We start from the raw sequence: 16,596 nt of genomic DNA, 5'->3' as shown, positions 1-16,596 counted from the left end.
CAGAAAATAGTTTAATTTAGAATCCTGGCTTTGGGAGTCAGGGGTGTGAGTTAAAATCTCTCTTTTCTGGTAATTTAGCGCTAGGGAGGGGTCTAACCTCCGATCTTCGGATTACAAGACCGATGCTTTAAAACTAAGCTACTAGGGCAGCTTCATTGGAGTGCCTTATTCTCTAAAATCCCTGTAATTGGGAATAAGACTAAGAATAGTGAAAAATATAAGATTGATGCTATTTGTCCAATGATGATGTAGGGGTGTTCTACTGGTATCCCTCCAATTCATGTTAGTACAAGCATGTCTGCTACCAGTGTTCAGAACAGAAATTGGGTAACTGGGCGGAATGCTATTCCTCGCTGTTTAGAAGTGTGTAAAATTGGTACTACTATTAATACTAAAATGGAAAATAAGAGAGCTAGTACACCTCCTAGTTTGTTTGGGATAGATCGTAGAATGGCGTATGCGAATAGGAAATATCATTCTGGTTTAATGTGAGGAGGTGTTACTAGAGGGTTAGCAGGGGTGAAATTTTCTGGATCTCCTAAGAGGTTTGGTGAGAATAGTGCTAATAGTGAGAGGGAAAATAATATAATTACAAAACCAAGGAGGTCTTTATTTGAAAAATAAGGATGAAAGGGGATTTTATCCATGTTGGGGTTTAGGCCAAGGGGGTTATTTGATCCGGTTTCGTGGAGAAATAGCAAGTGTAGAATAACTATGGCGATGATAATAAATGGTAATAAAAAGTGGAATGCGAAGAATCGTGTAAGGGTTGCATTGTCTACTGAGAATCCCCCTCAGATTCATTGCACTAGGGTATCTCCCACGTAAGGAACGGCCGATAATAGGTTAGTAATTACTGTGGCCCCTCAGAATGATATTTGGCCCCATGGAAGGACGTAGCCCACAAAAGCTGTTATTATTACAAGTAAGAACAGGACTACTCCGATGTTTCAAGTTTCATTATAAAGATAAGATCCGTAATATAGTCCTCGGGCGATGTGAATATACAGGCAGATGAAGAAGAAGGAAGCCCCATTGGCATGGATGCTCCGAATAAGTCAGCCGAAATTTACATCTCGGCAAATATGCACAACAGATGAAAATGCTGTTGAGATGTCTGAGGTGTAGTGTATTGCTAAAAATAGTCCTGTTAAAATTTGTGTAATAAGACATAATCCAAGGAGAGATCCAAAATTTCATCACGCTGAAATATTTAGTGGCGTTGGCAAATCAACTAATGCGTCATTAGCGATTTTTAAAACTGGGTGTGTTTTTCGCAGGCTTGTCATTAAGCAGTTCTTGTAGTTGAACTACAACAGTGGTTTTTCGAGTCACCGGTCTCAGTTAAAGTCTGAGTAAGAATTATGGCATTTTATTTGTCTTTTTTGATGGCAGCTCTAGTTGGGGGTATGATTGCTATTGCTTCTAATCCGGCTCCTTATTTTGCTGCATTTGGTTTAGTAGTTGTGGCAGGGGTTGGATGTGGAATTTTAGTTAGTTATGGGGGTTCATTTTTGTCTCTAATTCTTTTTTTGATTTATTTAGGTGGGATGCTTGTAGTGTTTGCTTATTCAGCGGCCCTAGCAGCCGAGCCTTTTCCTGAAGCGTGGGGTGACCGTGTGGTGTTTTGACGTGTTATGGTTTATGGTCTGGTTGTAATTGTGGCGGCTGGGTTTTTATTAACTGGTGACACTGGTTTATTAATATCGGTTGATGCTTTTAAAGAGTTTTCTGTTATTCGAGCTGATGTAAGCGGGGTTGCAATAATATATTCGTCAGGTGGAAAAATATTAGTGATTTGTGCTTGGGTATTGCTTCTGACTTTGTTTGTTGTACTAGAGGTTACTCGAGGTCTTAGTTATGGTGTGCTTCGTGCTATTTAAGTGTATAGTTTCAGTATTATTATTTTAAGAATAATAGAGGTAAGGAAGACGGCTAGGTAAGACTTGATTGACGCTATTCGATGGTCCTTAACAAAGGTGGCCACTGTTATTAATGTAAATGCAATTCCGCATGGTCCGAATAGTTCGCTTCATGATTTTTCAATTTTAGTGGCTGCTGACTCCCCTATAAATAATTTTCGTATAGGGATTAGTCGGTGAAGGATTGGAAAGAAGATTAGTGAAATTGAAAAGTGGAATGGAATTCCTGGGGTAGTGTTTTTGTTAATTTTATTAGCTAGCGTACTAATTTCTAGTCCTAAGATAATACCTAGTAGAGTTACTAGAATGGCTGCCAATTTTAGATAAATAGGCATGGTTAAAATGGGTGTTTTAAGAGGAATTATAGTGTATGAGATGATTAATCCTGCAATAATGCTTCCTCAGGCAAGCCGTTGAATAGTATTGGTTGGAATGTGGTTTTCATCAATTGTCTCGTAGGTCTTGTGTCGGGGGCTTCCTAAACAGACTAAGTAAATTATTCGGAAGCTATAAACTGCGGTAAATGATGTGGCGATTAATGTTAGTGTTAGGGCTCAGGCGTTAAGATGGGAGGTGGTTATTGCTTCTAGGATAGCGTCTTTTGAGAAAAATCCTGCAAGGAAGGGGGTACCCATAAGGGCTATTTTCCCGATGGTCAAATAGTTTGTGGTTATTGGTAGGGTGTGGTAAGTTCCCCCTATTTTACGGATGTCTTGTTCGTTGTTAAGACTGTGAATAATTGCCCCTGAGCATAAGAATAATATGGCTTTAAAAAAAGCGTGAGTGCAGATGTGGAAAAATGCTAGATGTGGTTGGTTTAGGCCAATTGCTACTATCATTAGCCCTAGTTGGCTTGATGTTGAGAAAGCTACGATTTTTTTGATATCATTTTGGGTTAGAGCACAGGTTGCTGCAAATAGAGTTGTTAATGCTCCAAGGCATAGACAGATTGTTGGTGCAAGCTTGTTAGTTTCTATAATTGGGTGAAGACGGATTAAAAGGAAAATCCCTGCTACAACCATAGTGCTAGAGTGAAGTAAAGCAGATACTGGTGTAGGGCCTTCTATGGCTGATGGTAGTCAGGGGTGAAGTGTAAATTGGGCTGATTTCCCTGTGGCTGCAATAATAAGTCCAATTTGGGGAATGGTCATGTCGAAGTCTTTTGAAAGAATGAAAATTTGCTGAATGTCTCAGGAGTTGAGGTATATTGCTATTCATGCTAAGGTTAAGATAAATCCAATGTCTCCTATTCGGTTGTAGATTACGGCCTGTAGAGATGCTGTGTTAGCCTCTGTCCGCCCAAATCATCAGCCAATGAGTAAAAATGATATGATTCCTACCCCTTCTCAGCCAATAAATAGTTGAAATAGATTGTTGGCTGTAACTAAGATAATTATTGATATAAGAAAAAGAAGTAAATATTTGTAAAATAATTCTTTTTGTGGATAAGAGGCTATATATCATGATGCAAATTCTAAAATTGACCAGGTGATGAATAAGGCGATTGAGGTAAAAGTCACAGAATAGTAGTCAAATTTAAAACTTAGGTCTACGTTAAACGCTTGTGTATTTATTCAGCTTCAGCATATTACAACATGGTCTGATTCTTTGTACAGCATCATTGTAAGTGGGATAAGACTAATTAAGAAAGATACATGGACAGCATTTCAAGCTTGGAAAGAGTTGTTGGATTTTGAATAGCTTTTTGGTTTTAATAAGGGGTATGATAAAACTGCGAAAATTAGGATTAATGTTAAAGGTATGATCATATCAGTCATAAACTTCTACTTGGAGTTGCACCAAGAGTTTTTGGTTCCTAAGACCAATGGATGTACTATTATCCTTTAGAAGCGGTAAGGAAGCCATGGAGTTTAACCATGGTTGGTAAATATTAGCAGCATTTACTGTTTTCCTACTCTTCCTCGGTGAGTGAGGGGGCTTTAACCCCTATCTTTAGAGTCACGATCTAAAATTTTACTTTAAACTAAACTTACTAGTTACATCAACCTCACATAAGTTCTGGTTTTAATATAAGTAAGATGATAGGAATTAGGTGTAAAGTCATTAAGAGATGTTCTCGGGTGTGGGATGGTGAAAGATTGGTGATGTGTTCTGGGATTGAGCCTCGTTGAGATGTTAAAAATATATAAAGTGAATAATTTGCTGTAATTAAGGTTCCTATTCCTGTAATAATAATTGTTCATGGAGATCAGTTAAATAGGGCTGTGATAATCATAAGTTCTCCTATCAAGTTTGGTAGAGGTGGAAGTGCTAGGTTGGCCAGATTAGCAATAAATCACCATACTGTTGCTAGCGGTAGCACTATCTGGAGTCCTCGAGCGAGGATTATGGTCCGGCTATGAGTTCGTTCATACGATGTGTTAGCTAAGCAAAATAGGGCGGATGAGGTTAGTCCGTGGGCGATTATTAAAATAATTGCTCCTGTAAATCCTCAGGGGGTTTGAATCAAAATTCCTCCTGCAACTAGTCCCATATGGCCTACTGATGAATAGGCAATTAGCGATTTTAAGTCTGTTTGTCGTAGACAAACTAATCCTGTTATGATTACTCCTCATAGAGCAAGGATAATAAACGGGTATGCTAGTTGCTTAGATAAAGGATCTAATATTACTATTATTCGTATCATACCGTAGCCTCCTAGTTTTAGTAGCACTGCCGCTAGAATTATAGATCCTGCTACAGGGGCTTCTACATGTGCTTTTGGTAATCAAAGGTGTATCCCATATAGCGGTATTTTTACTAGGAATGCAATTAAGCAGCCGGCTCATCAGATTTTATGTCCTCAAGAGTTAAGTAAAAGTGGGTCTGAGTACTGAAGTACTAGTATTGATAGGGTTCCTGTTGATTGTTGCAGTAATAGGAGGGCTACTAAAAGAGGTAGAGAGCCTGCTAATGTATAGAAAAGAAAGTAAGTACCTGCGTTAAGGCGCTCAGCTTGATTACCTCATCGGGTAATAATGATTAGTGTTGGGATAAGTGTAGCTTCGAATATAATGTAGAATATAATGATTTTTGTAGCGCCAAACGCCATAATTATGAAAGTTTGTAAAGAGGCAAGAAGTGTAATGTATATTCGTTGTCGGTTTACAGGCTCCGAGTTGATGTGATTTTGGCTAGCTAGAATCATTAATGGAAGAAGTCAACAGGTTAGTACTAGAAGAGGTGTTGATAGTGGGTCTGCAGCTATGTACGAGTTAGAAGCATTTCACCCTGTATCCGAGGTTCATTTTAGTCATGTTAAGCTAATAAAGGCAATTAAAAAGCTGTTTATTGTTGTAGTTGTTCACAGTCATTTTGATGAAGATAATCAGATTGTAGGGAATAGCATAATAGTGGGGATCAGTACTTTTAGCATTGTAGTAGATTAAGGTTTTTTATGTGGTCAGATCCGTGGGTTCGAGCTGTGGCTACTAGGAGTGCTAGGCCGGCACTTGCTTCACAGGCAGAAAAGGCTAGTAGTAGTATAGGGGCTGTGGATAAACTTATTGACTCTGTTTTTAAAGTTCAAAGGGCTATGGAAATAAATAAAGATAATATTATGCCTTCTAAACATAATAATGCTGATAGGAGGTGAACACGGTGAAATGTAAGTCCTGCTAAGCCTAGTATAAATGCTGCGTTAAGACTAAAGTGCGTGGGTGTCATAAGGGAGTTACGGGTTTACACCGCAATTATTTGAGCCGAAATCAAGGGTCTTTCTTTGGACTAGCTCCCTACTCTGCTCATTCAAGGCCGCCTTGGGCTCATTCGTAGGCTAGTCCTAGTGTTAGCAAAATCAGTACTGTTATAGCTCAAAAGAGAGTTTCTATTGGGTTATTAAGTTGATCTCCTCATGGGAGTGGTAATAGGAGAGCAATTTCCAAGTCAAATAAAGGGAATAAAACTGCTACTAAGAAAAATCGTAATGAAAATGGTAGGCGGGCGGACCCTAGTGGATCAAATCCGCATTCATATGGTGATAGCTTTTCTGTATCAGAGTTCATTTGTGGTAGTCAAAATGATACTAGAGCTAAGACCAATGATAAGGTCGTTATAATAATAAGAATAGTTGCAAATAAATTCATTACCTTTCCCTGGATTTTTCACCAAGACCAAATGATTGGAAGTCATTTATACTGGTTATACTAGAAAGGCTATGAGCCTCATCAATAGATTGATACGTAGAGGAATAGTCAGACTACGTCGACGAAGTGTCAATATCAAGCGGCAGCTTCAAAACCAAAGTGGTGGTCTGATGTGAAGTGAAATAAAACTTGGCGTAGAAGGCATACAGCTAAAAAGGTTGATCCAATAATAACGTGTAGACCATGAAACCCTGTAGCTACAAAGAATGTTGAGCCATATACTCCGTCTGCAATTGTAAATGGGGCTTCATAGTATTCTATAGCCTGAAGTGCTGTGAAGTACAATCCTAGTAGAATTGTAAGAGCAAGAGATTGAATGGCTTGTTTTCGTTCTCCTTCCATGAGGCTGTGATGTGCTCATGTTACTGTTACTCCGGATGCTAGCAAAACAGCTGTATTGAGGAGCGGCACTTCAAATGGGTCAAGAGTTGTTAGCCCTGTGGGTGGTCAACATCCCCCTAGTTCAGGGGTGGGGGCTAAACTTGAATGATAAAAAGCTCAGAAAAATCCTAGGAAAAAAAATACCTCTGAGGTAATAAATAGGATTATACCGTACCGCAACCCTTTTTGTACGGGCGGGGTATGGTGGCCTTGAAAGGTCCCTTCTCGAATAATGTCTCGTCATCATTGGATTATAGTTAAAATAAGAAGAATTATTCCTAGAACAATTAATGTCATTGAGTGAAGGTGAAACCAAATTGCTAAGCCAGATGATATTAATAGGGCGGCTACAGCTCCAGTTAGTGGTCATGGGCTTGGGTCAACTATGTGATATGCATGTGCTTGGTGGGCCATTAAATGTTTTCTTGCAGATATAGGCTTAAAAGAAGAATAAAGACGTAGGCTTGGATTATTGCTACTGCAACTTCTAGCAGGGTAAGTAAGAAAAGGACGGAGGCAGTTAAAATTGCTACTGCTGGTATTATTGGTAGTAGAACAAATACTGCTGTGGCAATAAGTTGAATTAGTAGGTGGCCTGCTGTGAGGTTTGCAGTAAGTCGTACCCCTAAAGCTAATGGTCGAATAAATAAGCTAATTGTTTCGATAATAATAAGGGCCGGAATTAATGGGATGGGGGTTCCTTCTGGTAAAAGATGTCCTAGGGCAATAGTCGGTTGATTTTTTATTCCGATAATTACTGTGGCAAGTCATAGGGGTACTGCAAATCCTATATTCAGAGAGAGTTGGGTTGTTGGTGTAAAAGTATAAGGAAGAAGTCCTAAAAGATTAATTGTGATTAAGAATACTATTAGAGAGGCAAATAAAAGTGCTCATTTGTGGCCGCTAAAGTTTAGTGGGGTCATAAGTTGGTTTGTGAATCGTCCAGTCAATCATGTTTGGACGGTGATAAGTCGATTGTTGATTCATCGTGATGTTGGAGCAGGAAAAAGAAGTCAAGGTAGAAGTATGGCAACGAGGATAAGGGGGATACCTAAAAGGTAGGGGCTCGCGAATTGATCGAAGAAGCTTGTTATCATGGTCAGTTTCAAGTGTCATTTTTGTGCTCTTTAGCATCAACTTGAGTTGGGTCATTAGGTTGAATGTGATTAATGATTTTGGTTGGAATAATAGTAAGGAAAATGACTCATGAGAAAAAAAGGATTATAAATCAGGGTTTTGGATTAAGCTGAGGCATTCACTAAGGGTGGTCGGTAAGCACCAAGTTTTGACTTAAAAGGTCAACGCTATCCAATTTTAGCATCTTAGTGAGGCGTCTTCTAGTATAGCTGAAGATCAGTTTTCAAAGAATTCAAGTGGGACGGCTTCGACTACAATGGGCATAAAGCTGTGGTTAGCCCCGCAGATTTCAGAGCATTGTCCGTAGAATACACCTGGACGTGAAACAATAAAAGCGGTTTGGTTTAATCGTCCGGGTACCGCGTCTATTTTAATGCCTAATGATGGAACAGCTCAAGAGTGCAGTACGTCTTCAGCTGAAACTAAAATTCGAATTGGTGATTCTTTGGGAACTACTATTCGATGGTCTGTTTCAAGAAGCCGAAAGCCCCCTGGTGTGAGGTCTTGGGTTGGTACTATATAAGAGTCAAATTCTAGGTTTTCGTAGTCTGTATATTCGTAGCTTCAGTACCATTGATGTCCTACGGCTTTAATAGTAACGTGGGGGTCATTAATTTCATCTATAAGGTATAAAATTCGAAGTGATGGTAAAGCAATCAAAATAAGAATGATGGCCGGAAGGACTGTTCATACGATTTCGATTTCTTGGGAATCTAGAATAAATTTATTCGTTAGTTTGGTTGACACTATTGCGATGATAATGTATAGAACTAAGGTGCTGATTAAAAATACAATTATTAAAGCATGGTCGTGAAAACATAAAAGTTCTTCTATTACAGGTGATGCTGCGTCTTGGAATCCTAGTTGTGCAGGGTGTGCCATTAGAATTTAGGTTAAGACATACAAGGTTTTAACTTGTAATTTCACCTTGACAAAGTGGTGTAATGTTTTTGCTAATGTCTTATAAGAAAGTGGCAGAGTGGTTATGCGGCTGGCTTGAAACTAGCACACGGGGGTTCAATTCCCTCCTTTCTCGTTAATTTGATTGAATTTGAACGAATGCTGGCTCCTCAAATGTGTGGTAGGGGGGAGGGCAGCCGTGTAATCATTCTACATTTGTTGCGGTCAATTCAACTGACAGAACTTCTCGTTTGGCGGTAAAGGCTTCTCATAAGATAAATAAGAACATGATTACTGCTACTAAAGAAATTAGTGACCCAATAGAAGATACTGTATTTCAGAGTGCATAGGCGTCTGGGTAGTCAGAGTACCGTCGTGGTATTCCTGCTAAACCTAGGAAATGTTGTGGGAAGAATGTGAGATTTACTCCGATAAATATAACCCCGAAATGGATTTTTGTTCATACACTGTTTAGGGTGTAGCCTGTAAATAGTGGGAATCAGTGAACAAAGCCTGCTATAATAGCGAATACAGCTCCTATTGAAAGAACATAGTGAAAGTGTGCTACTACGTAGTATGTGTCATGTAGTACGATGTCTAATGATGAGTTGGCTAAAACGATTCCGGTTAACCCTCCTACTGTAAATAAGAAAATAAATCCTAGTGCCCATAGTATAGGGGTTTCTCATTTAATAGCTCCTCCGTGGAGAGTGGCTAATCAGCTAAATACTTTTACACCAGTTGGAATAGCAATAATCATTGTGGCGGATGTGAAGTATGCTCGGGTGTCTACATCCATTCCTACAGTGAATATGTGATGGGCTCATACAATAAAACCTAAGAGACCAATAGCCATTATAGCTCATACTATTCCTATATACCCGAATGGTTCTTTTTTCCCTGCGTAGTATGCTACAACATGGGAGATAATGCCGAATCCTGGTAAAATAAGAATGTAGACTTCTGGGTGGCCAAAGAATCAAAATAAGTGTTGATAAAGAATTGGATCTCCCCCTCCTGCCGGGTCAAAGAACGTTGTGTTAAGATTTCGGTCTGTAAGAAGTATTGTAATTCCGGCAGCTAACACTGGTAAAGATAAAAGAAGTAGTACAGCTGTAACTAAGACAGCTCATACAAATAATGGAGTTTGATACTGAGAGATAGTTGGTGGCTTCATGTTAATTGTAGTAGTAATAAAATTAATTGCTCCAAGAATAGATGAAACACCTGCTAAGTGTAGTGAAAAAATTGTTAGATCAACAGATGCTCCTGCATGGGCAAGGTTGCCTGCAAGAGGTGGATAAACTGTTCATCCTGTTCCAGCTCCTGCTTCAACTCCAGAAGAAGCTAATAGAAGAAGAAATGAGGGTGGAAGAAGTCAGAAGCTTATATTATTTATTCGGGGAAATGCCATATCGGGGGCCCCAATCATTAGTGGCACAAGTCAGTTTCCAAATCCCCCAATAAGAATGGGTATTACTATAAAGAAAATTATTACAAAAGCATGGGCAGTAACAATAACATTATAGATTTGATCATCACCAAGAAGTGCTCCTGGTTGGCTAAGTTCAGCTCGGATTAAGAGGCTTAATGCGGTCCCTACTATTCCGGCTCAAGCACCAAATACTAGATACAGGGTGCCAATGTCTTTATGATTAGTTGAGAAAAATCAACGTGTGATTGTCACAGGTAGGGTGGCCGAGTGTTTAGGCGGCGGATTGTAGCTCCGCGGACAGAGGTTTGAGTCCTTTTTCTACCATGGCCTCGTGGTGATGATACATATCAGATTGCAAATCTGAAGACGCAGGTAAACCTCCTGCCGGGGCTTTTCCCGCCTTACCGGGTTCAACGGCGGGAAAAGTAGATGGATGCTCGCTGGCTTGGGCGCTTAGCTGTTAACTAAGATTTTGTAGGATCGAGGCCTTCCCATCTAGTAGGGCTTTAGTTTAATTAAAATATCTGATTTGCATTTAGAAGATGCGGAGTAACGTCTGTAAGTCCTATCAGAGACTAGAAGATTTTCACTTCTACTGAGAGCTTTGAAGGCTCTTGGTCTAGGTTATCCTAAGTCTCTATGTTGTTAATATTAAGATGGCTGGGGTCAGTGGTAAAAGTCCTATAGTAACAGTAACAGAGATTGTTAGGGGTAGTGAGTTTTGGGTCGTTTGTACCCGTCAGTGAGGGGCTGAATTGATAGTGTTTGGTGAAGTCGTTAATGTTATTGCATGACATAGACGTAGGTAAAAAAATAAGCTTAGGAGGGCGGTAAGCGCCATGATAGTAGCTGTGGCTGGTAGGTCTTGTTTCGTTAACTCTTGTAGGATTAATCATTTTGGTATGAATCCCGTCAGTGGGGGAAGTCCTCCCAGTGATAATATAACTAAAGTAGCAATTGCTGCCAGGATTGGGCTTTTCGGTCAGGTCGTTGTTAGGGTGTTAATTTTTGTGGCTGATAATACTTTTAAAGTAAGGAATGCCGCGGATGTTATAAAGATATATGTTCCTAAAGCAATCAGAGTAAGTTGCGGAGCGTACTGGATAACAATAATTATTCACCCTATGTGGGCAATTGATGAATAAGCTAGAATTTTTCGGAGTTGGGTTTGGTTAAGTCCGCTTCACCCTCCAATGAGAGAGGAAGCAATTCCTAGTGATGTAAGAATAAGAGGGTCAGTGGTTTGGGTCGTTTGGATAATTAATGCTATTGGGGCAAGTTTTTGTCAGGTTGACAAAATTAGTCCTGTCAACAGATCTAATCCTTGAAGAACTTCTGGTAATCAAAAATGTATTGGTGCTAGACCGATTTTGAGAGCCAATGCAAACATTATTGCTGTACTGGTGGCTGGGCCTGGTATACCTGTAACATCCCATTGTCCTGAAATTCAGGCATTTGTTGTACTTGTGAATAGAATTATTGCTGCGGCAGCAGCTTGAATAAGGAAGTATTTTGTGGTGGCTTCTACTGCCCGTGGGTGGTGTTGTTGTGCTATTAGAGGGACAATTGCTAAAGTATTAATTTCTAATCCTATTCAGGCTAAAATTCAGTGTGAGCTAGAAAAAGTTAATGTGGTTCCTAGACCTAGGCTGGATATTAAAATTATAAGGACATAAGGGTTCATTGATGAAGGAGGGACTTTAACCATCATGTTCGGGGTATGGGCCCGGTAGCTTAATTAGCTGACCTCATCCTAGAAAGTGGTGTAGTGGAAGCACTAAGAGTTTTGATCTCTTGGGCATGGGTTCGACCCCCTTCTTTCTAAGAACCGAGGGGATTTTAACCCCTATGGTTCACTCCATCAAAGTGACCCCTTAGCATTCGGGCACGGTTCTTGAGTTATGTTTGTGGGGGTAGACCAGCTAGTGCGATTGGTAGGGCGATATGTCATAGTACTAGAACTAATGTGATTGGAAGAAAGTTTTTCCAGATAAGATGCATAAGTTGGTCGTATCGGAATCGTGGGTATGATGCTCGTATTCAGAGAAACAAAATAGATAGTATTGCAGTTTTGGTTGCAATACTGATTGTTATTAGCTCAGGTGCATCTGGGGTAAACGATGCTCCTAAAAATAGTACTGTTGAGTGGGTGTTTATTAGTAAAATATTTGAGTACTCAGCCAAAAAGAATAAGGCAAATGGTCCTGCTGCATACTCTACATTGAAGCCTGAGACTAGTTCTGATTCCCCCTCTGTAAGATCGAACGGTGCTCGGTTTGTTTCTGCCAGCGTTGAGATAAATCATATAATGGCTAATGGTCATAGTGGAAGTAGAAGTCATGTGTCTTCCTGAGTTGTATTAAATGTTTGTAGGGTGTATCCCCCAGAAAAAATAACGGCAGATAATAGAATAAGTCCTAGGCTAACTTCATATGAAATTGTTTGCGCTACAGCTCGTAAGGCCCCAATTAATGCGTATTTTGAGTTTGATGCTCAACCTGATCCCAGGATTGAGTATACTGCTAGGCTTGAGATGGCTATAATAAATAAAATTCCAAGATTTAGGTCGAGTACTGGATAGGGCATGGGTATGGGTGCCCATAGCATTATTGCTAGGATTAGTGCAAGAACTGGAGCTGTTAAAAATAAAATTGGAGAAGCCATAGATGGTCGAATGGGTTCTTTAATAAAAAGTTTCACGCCATCAGCTACTGATTGTAACAGTCCTCGGGGGCCTATTACATTTGGTCCTTTTCGGAGTTGTATATAGCCTAACACTTTTCGTTCAACTAAGGTAAGGAAGGCTACTGCAATTAATACTGGTACGGCGTAGGCTAGGGGGTTAATTAAGTGGCTTGTTAAGATGTCTAGCATAAACTGGGAAAAGGATTTGAACCTTTGGGTGAAAGGGCTTAGGCCTTTTGCAATTACCGAGCTCTGCCATCCCAGCAACCCTTATTTCGGGAAGAGGTTTTAGCTCTCCTTTTATTTTTTTTATCTTTATTCATAAATTTAGGGTGGGGCGTGCTTTTAGTATGGGCCCCCTTTTTCCGATCCTTTCGTACTAGGAAAAAATAGCTTTACAGATAGAAACTGACCTGGATTACTCCGGTCTGAACTCAGATCACGTAGGACTATTAATCGTTGAACAAACGAACCCTTAATAGCGGCTGCACCATTAGGATGTCCTGATCCAACATCGAGGTCGTAAACCCCCTCGTCGATATGGACTCTTAGAGAGGATTGCGCTGTTATCCCTAGGGTAACTTGGTTCGTTGATCGGCTTATAGGCCGGATCGTCTTTGGTCAGGTGTTCTGAGGCTTAGAGATGTTTCTCTTGGTTTTAGGGCTGTGCCCGTTCCGCTTGGAGGTTGTTTTTTACTCCGTGGTCGCCCCAACCGAAGGTAGAGGTTTATCTTTTACTAGTTTAATCACTTTTATTGGTTTGCTTGATGTAAATTAAATCTTGTACCTTAAGCTCCAAAGGGTCTTCTCGTCTTGTATTATTATATCCGCTTCTGCACGGATAGATCAATTTCACTGACTTGATGGGGGAGACAGTTAAGCCCTCGTTTGGCCATTCATACAGGTCCCTATTTAAAGGACGAGTGATTGCGCTACCTTTGCACGGTCAAAATACCGCGGCCGTTAAACTATTGTCACTGGGCAGGCTGGACCTCCTATATTGGGATGTCAGGAGGCGATGTTTTTGGTAAACAGGCGAGGCTTGTGTTTGCCGAGTTCCTTCCCTTTCTTTTAGTCTTTCCTTATATGCACTCCAGTGTGGGGGTAACGATGTCTGTTGTGGATTTTTCTCAGTTTTTAACTCACATTGCCCTCTTTGTTTGGGCTCGTTAATTGCCAATGGTTTGTCCAACTTGGCTTACACTTGTGCTTGGAGAAGTACAGGTTCTTCTTGTTACTCATTTTAGCATAATTTCTTCCATATTTGTATGGATTAGTCTGGTATTTTTAGGGAAGTAAGATATTATTGTCAGAATTATGAATTTCTTCTTACCTGAGCTTTAACGCTTTCTTTTTAGGTGGCTGCTTCCAGGCCCACTACGACAACGTGTTTTGTAAATTATGATCTTTATTCTCCTGAAAAGGTTGTATCCTTTGTTAAAGGGGCTGTACCCTCTTTAACTAACTTTCGTATTTTTCTCTTAATTTTGTGTTAAATTAAATTTAATTTTTTAATTTGGGGTGTACGAAGCTGAACTTTTATTCATCTCCCAGACAACCAGCTATTGCCGGGTTCGATAGGTCTGTCACTTCTACCCGGAGCTCTTCCCACTCTATTGCCACAGAGACGGGTTGGCCCTAAGTTAAATAGGCTGTCTCGGGGTAGCTCACCTGGATTCGGGGCTTTAAACTAAAGGTCTCTTTGCCTAGTGGTGTTGGCTAAATCATGATGCAAAAGGTACAAGGTTTAATCTTTGCTTTTTATTGCTTTTACGGGTTATTTCATTTCTCTTTCAGCGTTCCCTTGCGGTACTTTCTCTATTGCTTAGTATTTTATCTTTTCTGTCTCCCATACTAGGATAATATAATGGTTTAGTTTGTGGTTTTAGGTTGATTATAGGTTATTGATGTTTTTAAGTTGATCTTGATGGTTAAGCTAGCTATTTAGCTCAGGACGATCCGATTTGCACGGATGTTTTCTCGGTGTAAGTGAGATGCTTAACTGTTCAGCCACGTCTTGGATAATGTCCAAGTGCACCTTCCGGTACACTTACCTTGTTACGACTTTTCCCCCCTTGTCTGTGCTTCTGTATTAATTATTTCTTGTGCAATTGACCGGAGGGAGTGACGGGCGGTGTGTACGCGCCTTAGAGCCGGGTTCAAAGAGACACTCTGCTTCTCTTTTACTGCTAAATCCTCCTTCAAGTATTGTTTCATGTTACATTTTCGTATATTCTGGGGTAGAAAGTGTAGCCCATTTCTTCCCATTTCATGTGCTACACCTCGACCTGACTTTCTGGGCTATGCCCATCTTGCTTACTGTTATTCCTTCACAGGGTAAGCTGGCGACGGTGGTATATAGGCTGATTTTGCTAGAAATGGTGAGGTTTAACGGGGATAATCGGTTCTAGAACAGGCTCCTCTAGGGGGATCTAAGGCACCGTCAGGTCCTTTGGGTTTTAAGCTTATGCTTGTAGTGTCCGGGCGAACATTGTTGTGATTAAATGTCTTTGTTTATGGCTAAGCATAGTGGGGTATCTAATCCCAGTTTGTTTCTTAGCTTTCGTGGGTTCAGGTAATTAATTTAAAGCTACTTTCGTGTTTGGGCCTCTAGCATCTAAAAGCGTATAACAGTTAAAGGGCCGTTTGGCTTTATTTTACATTGTTCCTTAACCACCCTTTACGCCGTAGTATATCAACTAGAGCCTCTCGTTTAACCGCGGTTGCTGGCACGAGTTTTACCGGCTCTCTTTACCTTAACTGAGTCAAGTTTTCACTTATAGCTTAATGTTTGTCACTGCTGGATCCCCTTGGGGGTGTGGCTTGGCTAGGCGTCTTGGGCTAAAAATTTTGTGCCTGATACCTGCTCCTCGTCCCCAGGTTTGGGGATTGAGGGCGTATTCACAGGGGTGCGGAGACTTGCATGTGTAAATTAGGTAAAAGCTGATCAAAAGGTCGGGACCATGCCTTTGTGCATGCGGAGCTTATTAGGGCCCATCTTGGCAGCTTCAGTGCCGTGCTTTATTTTAAGCTACGCTAGCCTTAAAAATATATTAACATTTTTAGTACTAAATATTTTTGTAAATTTTAGTTGGGGTTTTTAGGCTAAAAAACGGGCAATTAAATGACATATGTAGATATGTATATATATATATATATATAATGTCAATTTATTTTCAACTTATTGGCTGTACGTTCTCGGGCCTTCCTTGGTTTAGGGGTTTGACAAGGATAACAGGAATCGCTGGACGTAAGGGGGTAAGGGGGTTTGTCGCGCGTATACCAAAAGGGGGAGATAATAATATATAGTTTATCAAGGAAATAATAAGTACTTTATGCACTTGAATTAAAAGTTAGTGAGTCTTAATATTATGTCTTTAGATAATTAATATATATTATCACATGCAAGGAATAGTACCACCTTAATTTAACATTTATATTTGCACTATGAAATGCCAGCGAAAGGAAAAAAATAAGAGATCACCCCTTGTATATACAAGAACGCTCGGCATGGGGAGTAAAGGACTAAATGATTAACACATCTGACTAATCATATGCCGTTTACCACTAGATTGTGGGTGGGTCTTGTAGCGATGAACGTGAGATTTGAACCAGATACCAGGAATAGTTCATTTTTTAACAACGTTTAAATTGATGTCCCTGATTCTATCATGCATGATATGCATTTATATAAATTATTGGTGGTCTCTCACTTGATATGGTGAATAATATAAACATTATGTACCTGCTTTATGGTTAAAATAATGATATGGTGATAATACATAGTATGTCCTAATACATGCATAATATGTAACCAGTACATACATGTGACAAAGCACATACGTGTGTATCCACACATATGTATATGCTTGCACATGCATATGTAAAAATTAGAGCATGCATTTTATGTATGATTAATGTATCAATACAGTGCATGTCTGTCTTAATTGTAAATTACTAAAACATTGACATATAAATTGTCGCCGGCCGT

General features: G+C 39.9%; 13 protein-coding genes and 24 non-coding genes across 37 annotated transcripts, besides 2 other annotated features; 9 read left to right on the top strand and 28 right to left on the bottom strand. All coding sequences in view use genetic code 2, as the record gives it.

Moving 5' to 3' along the window:
• On the top strand, window positions 1-70 carry trnP. Its single transcript has one exon. It is a non-coding gene; the product is annotated as a tRNA-Pro (tRNA).
• A 6-nt stretch (window positions 71-76) lies between these two features.
• Window positions 77-148, bottom strand: trnT. Its single transcript has one exon. It is a non-coding gene; the product is annotated as a tRNA-Thr (tRNA).
• On the bottom strand, window positions 149-1,289 carry CYTB (cytochrome b). The gene has a single exon. A coding segment is annotated over exon 1 (1,141 nt).
• Window positions 1,290-1,295: 6 nt separating this feature from the next.
• trnE lies at window positions 1,296-1,364 on the top strand. Its single transcript has one exon. It is a non-coding gene; the product is annotated as a tRNA-Glu (tRNA).
• ND6 (NADH dehydrogenase subunit 6) lies at window positions 1,365-1,883 on the top strand. The gene has a single exon. The coding sequence runs from the start codon at window positions 1,365-1,367 to the stop codon at window positions 1,881-1,883; it is 519 nt and encodes a 172-aa protein (NP_059342.1).
• On the bottom strand, window positions 1,880-3,700 carry ND5 (NADH dehydrogenase subunit 5). The gene has a single exon. It carries the CDS (start codon window positions 3,698-3,700, stop codon window positions 1,880-1,882), a length of 1,821 nt encoding a protein of 606 aa, NP_059341.1.
• A 1-nt stretch (window position 3,701) lies between these two features.
• On the bottom strand, window positions 3,702-3,774 carry trnL2. The gene has a single exon. It is a non-coding gene; the product is annotated as a tRNA-Leu (tRNA).
• A 3-nt stretch (window positions 3,775-3,777) lies between these two features.
• Window positions 3,778-3,847, bottom strand: trnS2. Its single transcript has one exon. It is a non-coding gene; the product is annotated as a tRNA-Ser (tRNA).
• trnH lies at window positions 3,847-3,916 on the bottom strand. Its single transcript has one exon. It is a non-coding gene; the product is annotated as a tRNA-His (tRNA).
• A 1-nt stretch (window position 3,917) lies between these two features.
• On the bottom strand, window positions 3,918-5,298 carry ND4 (NADH dehydrogenase subunit 4). The gene has a single exon. A coding segment is annotated over exon 1 (1,381 nt).
• ND4L (NADH dehydrogenase subunit 4L) lies at window positions 5,292-5,588 on the bottom strand. The gene has a single exon. It carries the CDS (start codon window positions 5,586-5,588, stop codon window positions 5,292-5,294), a length of 297 nt encoding a protein of 98 aa, NP_059339.1.
• Window positions 5,589-5,658, bottom strand: trnR. Its single transcript has one exon. It is a non-coding gene; the product is annotated as a tRNA-Arg (tRNA).
• On the bottom strand, window positions 5,657-6,007 carry ND3 (NADH dehydrogenase subunit 3). Its single transcript has one exon. The coding sequence runs from the start codon at window positions 6,005-6,007 to the stop codon at window positions 5,657-5,659; it is 351 nt and encodes a 116-aa protein (NP_059338.1).
• trnG lies at window positions 6,008-6,077 on the bottom strand. The gene has a single exon. It is a non-coding gene; the product is annotated as a tRNA-Gly (tRNA).
• COX3 (cytochrome c oxidase subunit III) lies at window positions 6,077-6,862 on the bottom strand. Its single transcript has one exon. The coding sequence runs from the start codon at window positions 6,860-6,862 to the stop codon at window positions 6,077-6,079; it is 786 nt and encodes a 261-aa protein (NP_059337.1).
• On the bottom strand, window positions 6,862-7,545 carry ATP6 (ATP synthase F0 subunit 6). The gene has a single exon. It carries the CDS (start codon window positions 7,543-7,545, stop codon window positions 6,862-6,864), a length of 684 nt encoding a protein of 227 aa, NP_059336.1.
• Window positions 7,539-7,703, bottom strand: ATP8 (ATP synthase F0 subunit 8). Its single transcript has one exon. It carries the CDS (start codon window positions 7,701-7,703, stop codon window positions 7,539-7,541), a length of 165 nt encoding a protein of 54 aa, NP_059335.1.
• Window positions 7,704-7,776, bottom strand: trnK. Its single transcript has one exon. It is a non-coding gene; the product is annotated as a tRNA-Lys (tRNA).
• On the bottom strand, window positions 7,777-8,467 carry COX2 (cytochrome c oxidase subunit II). Its single transcript has one exon. A coding segment is annotated over exon 1 (691 nt).
• A 12-nt stretch (window positions 8,468-8,479) lies between these two features.
• trnD lies at window positions 8,480-8,548 on the bottom strand. The gene has a single exon. It is a non-coding gene; the product is annotated as a tRNA-Asp (tRNA).
• Window positions 8,549-8,550: 2 nt separating this feature from the next.
• On the top strand, window positions 8,551-8,621 carry trnS1. The gene has a single exon. It is a non-coding gene; the product is annotated as a tRNA-Ser (tRNA).
• Window positions 8,622-10,172, bottom strand: COX1 (cytochrome c oxidase subunit I). The gene has a single exon. The coding sequence runs from the start codon at window positions 10,170-10,172 to the stop codon at window positions 8,622-8,624; it is 1,551 nt and encodes a 516-aa protein (NP_059333.1).
• Window position 10,173: 1 nt separating this feature from the next.
• On the top strand, window positions 10,174-10,244 carry trnY. The gene has a single exon. It is a non-coding gene; the product is annotated as a tRNA-Tyr (tRNA).
• trnC lies at window positions 10,243-10,314 on the top strand. Its single transcript has one exon. It is a non-coding gene; the product is annotated as a tRNA-Cys (tRNA).
• Window positions 10,315-10,346: an origin of replication (putative light strand origin of replication; mtolr).
• On the top strand, window positions 10,347-10,419 carry trnN. Its single transcript has one exon. It is a non-coding gene; the product is annotated as a tRNA-Asn (tRNA).
• Window position 10,420: 1 nt separating this feature from the next.
• On the top strand, window positions 10,421-10,488 carry trnA. Its single transcript has one exon. It is a non-coding gene; the product is annotated as a tRNA-Ala (tRNA).
• A 1-nt stretch (window position 10,489) lies between these two features.
• On the bottom strand, window positions 10,490-10,559 carry trnW. The gene has a single exon. It is a non-coding gene; the product is annotated as a tRNA-Trp (tRNA).
• On the bottom strand, window positions 10,558-11,604 carry ND2 (NADH dehydrogenase subunit 2). Its single transcript has one exon. The coding sequence runs from the start codon at window positions 11,602-11,604 to the stop codon at window positions 10,558-10,560; it is 1,047 nt and encodes a 348-aa protein (NP_059332.1).
• On the bottom strand, window positions 11,605-11,673 carry trnM. Its single transcript has one exon. It is a non-coding gene; the product is annotated as a tRNA-Met (tRNA).
• A 1-nt stretch (window position 11,674) lies between these two features.
• trnQ lies at window positions 11,675-11,745 on the top strand. Its single transcript has one exon. It is a non-coding gene; the product is annotated as a tRNA-Gln (tRNA).
• Window positions 11,743-11,816, bottom strand: trnI. The gene has a single exon. It is a non-coding gene; the product is annotated as a tRNA-Ile (tRNA).
• A 3-nt stretch (window positions 11,817-11,819) lies between these two features.
• Window positions 11,820-12,794, bottom strand: ND1 (NADH dehydrogenase subunit 1). The gene has a single exon. The coding sequence runs from the start codon at window positions 12,792-12,794 to the stop codon at window positions 11,820-11,822; it is 975 nt and encodes a 324-aa protein (NP_059331.1).
• Window positions 12,795-12,871, bottom strand: trnL1. Its single transcript has one exon. It is a non-coding gene; the product is annotated as a tRNA-Leu (tRNA).
• On the bottom strand, window positions 12,872-14,554 carry mt-rnr2. The gene has a single exon. It is a non-coding gene; the product is annotated as a l-rRNA (ribosomal RNA).
• trnV lies at window positions 14,555-14,625 on the bottom strand. Its single transcript has one exon. It is a non-coding gene; the product is annotated as a tRNA-Val (tRNA).
• Window positions 14,626-15,577, bottom strand: mt-rnr1. The gene has a single exon. It is a non-coding gene; the product is annotated as a s-rRNA (ribosomal RNA).
• On the bottom strand, window positions 15,578-15,646 carry trnF. Its single transcript has one exon. It is a non-coding gene; the product is annotated as a tRNA-Phe (tRNA).
• Window positions 15,647-16,596: a D loop.

Source organism: Danio rerio, mitochondrion (genome assembly GCF_052040795.2).
Source record: "Danio rerio mitochondrion, complete genome".
Taxonomy (NCBI): domain Eukaryota; kingdom Metazoa; phylum Chordata; class Actinopteri; order Cypriniformes; family Danionidae; genus Danio; species Danio rerio.
This window is presented reverse-complemented; position numbering and strand designations above follow the sequence as displayed.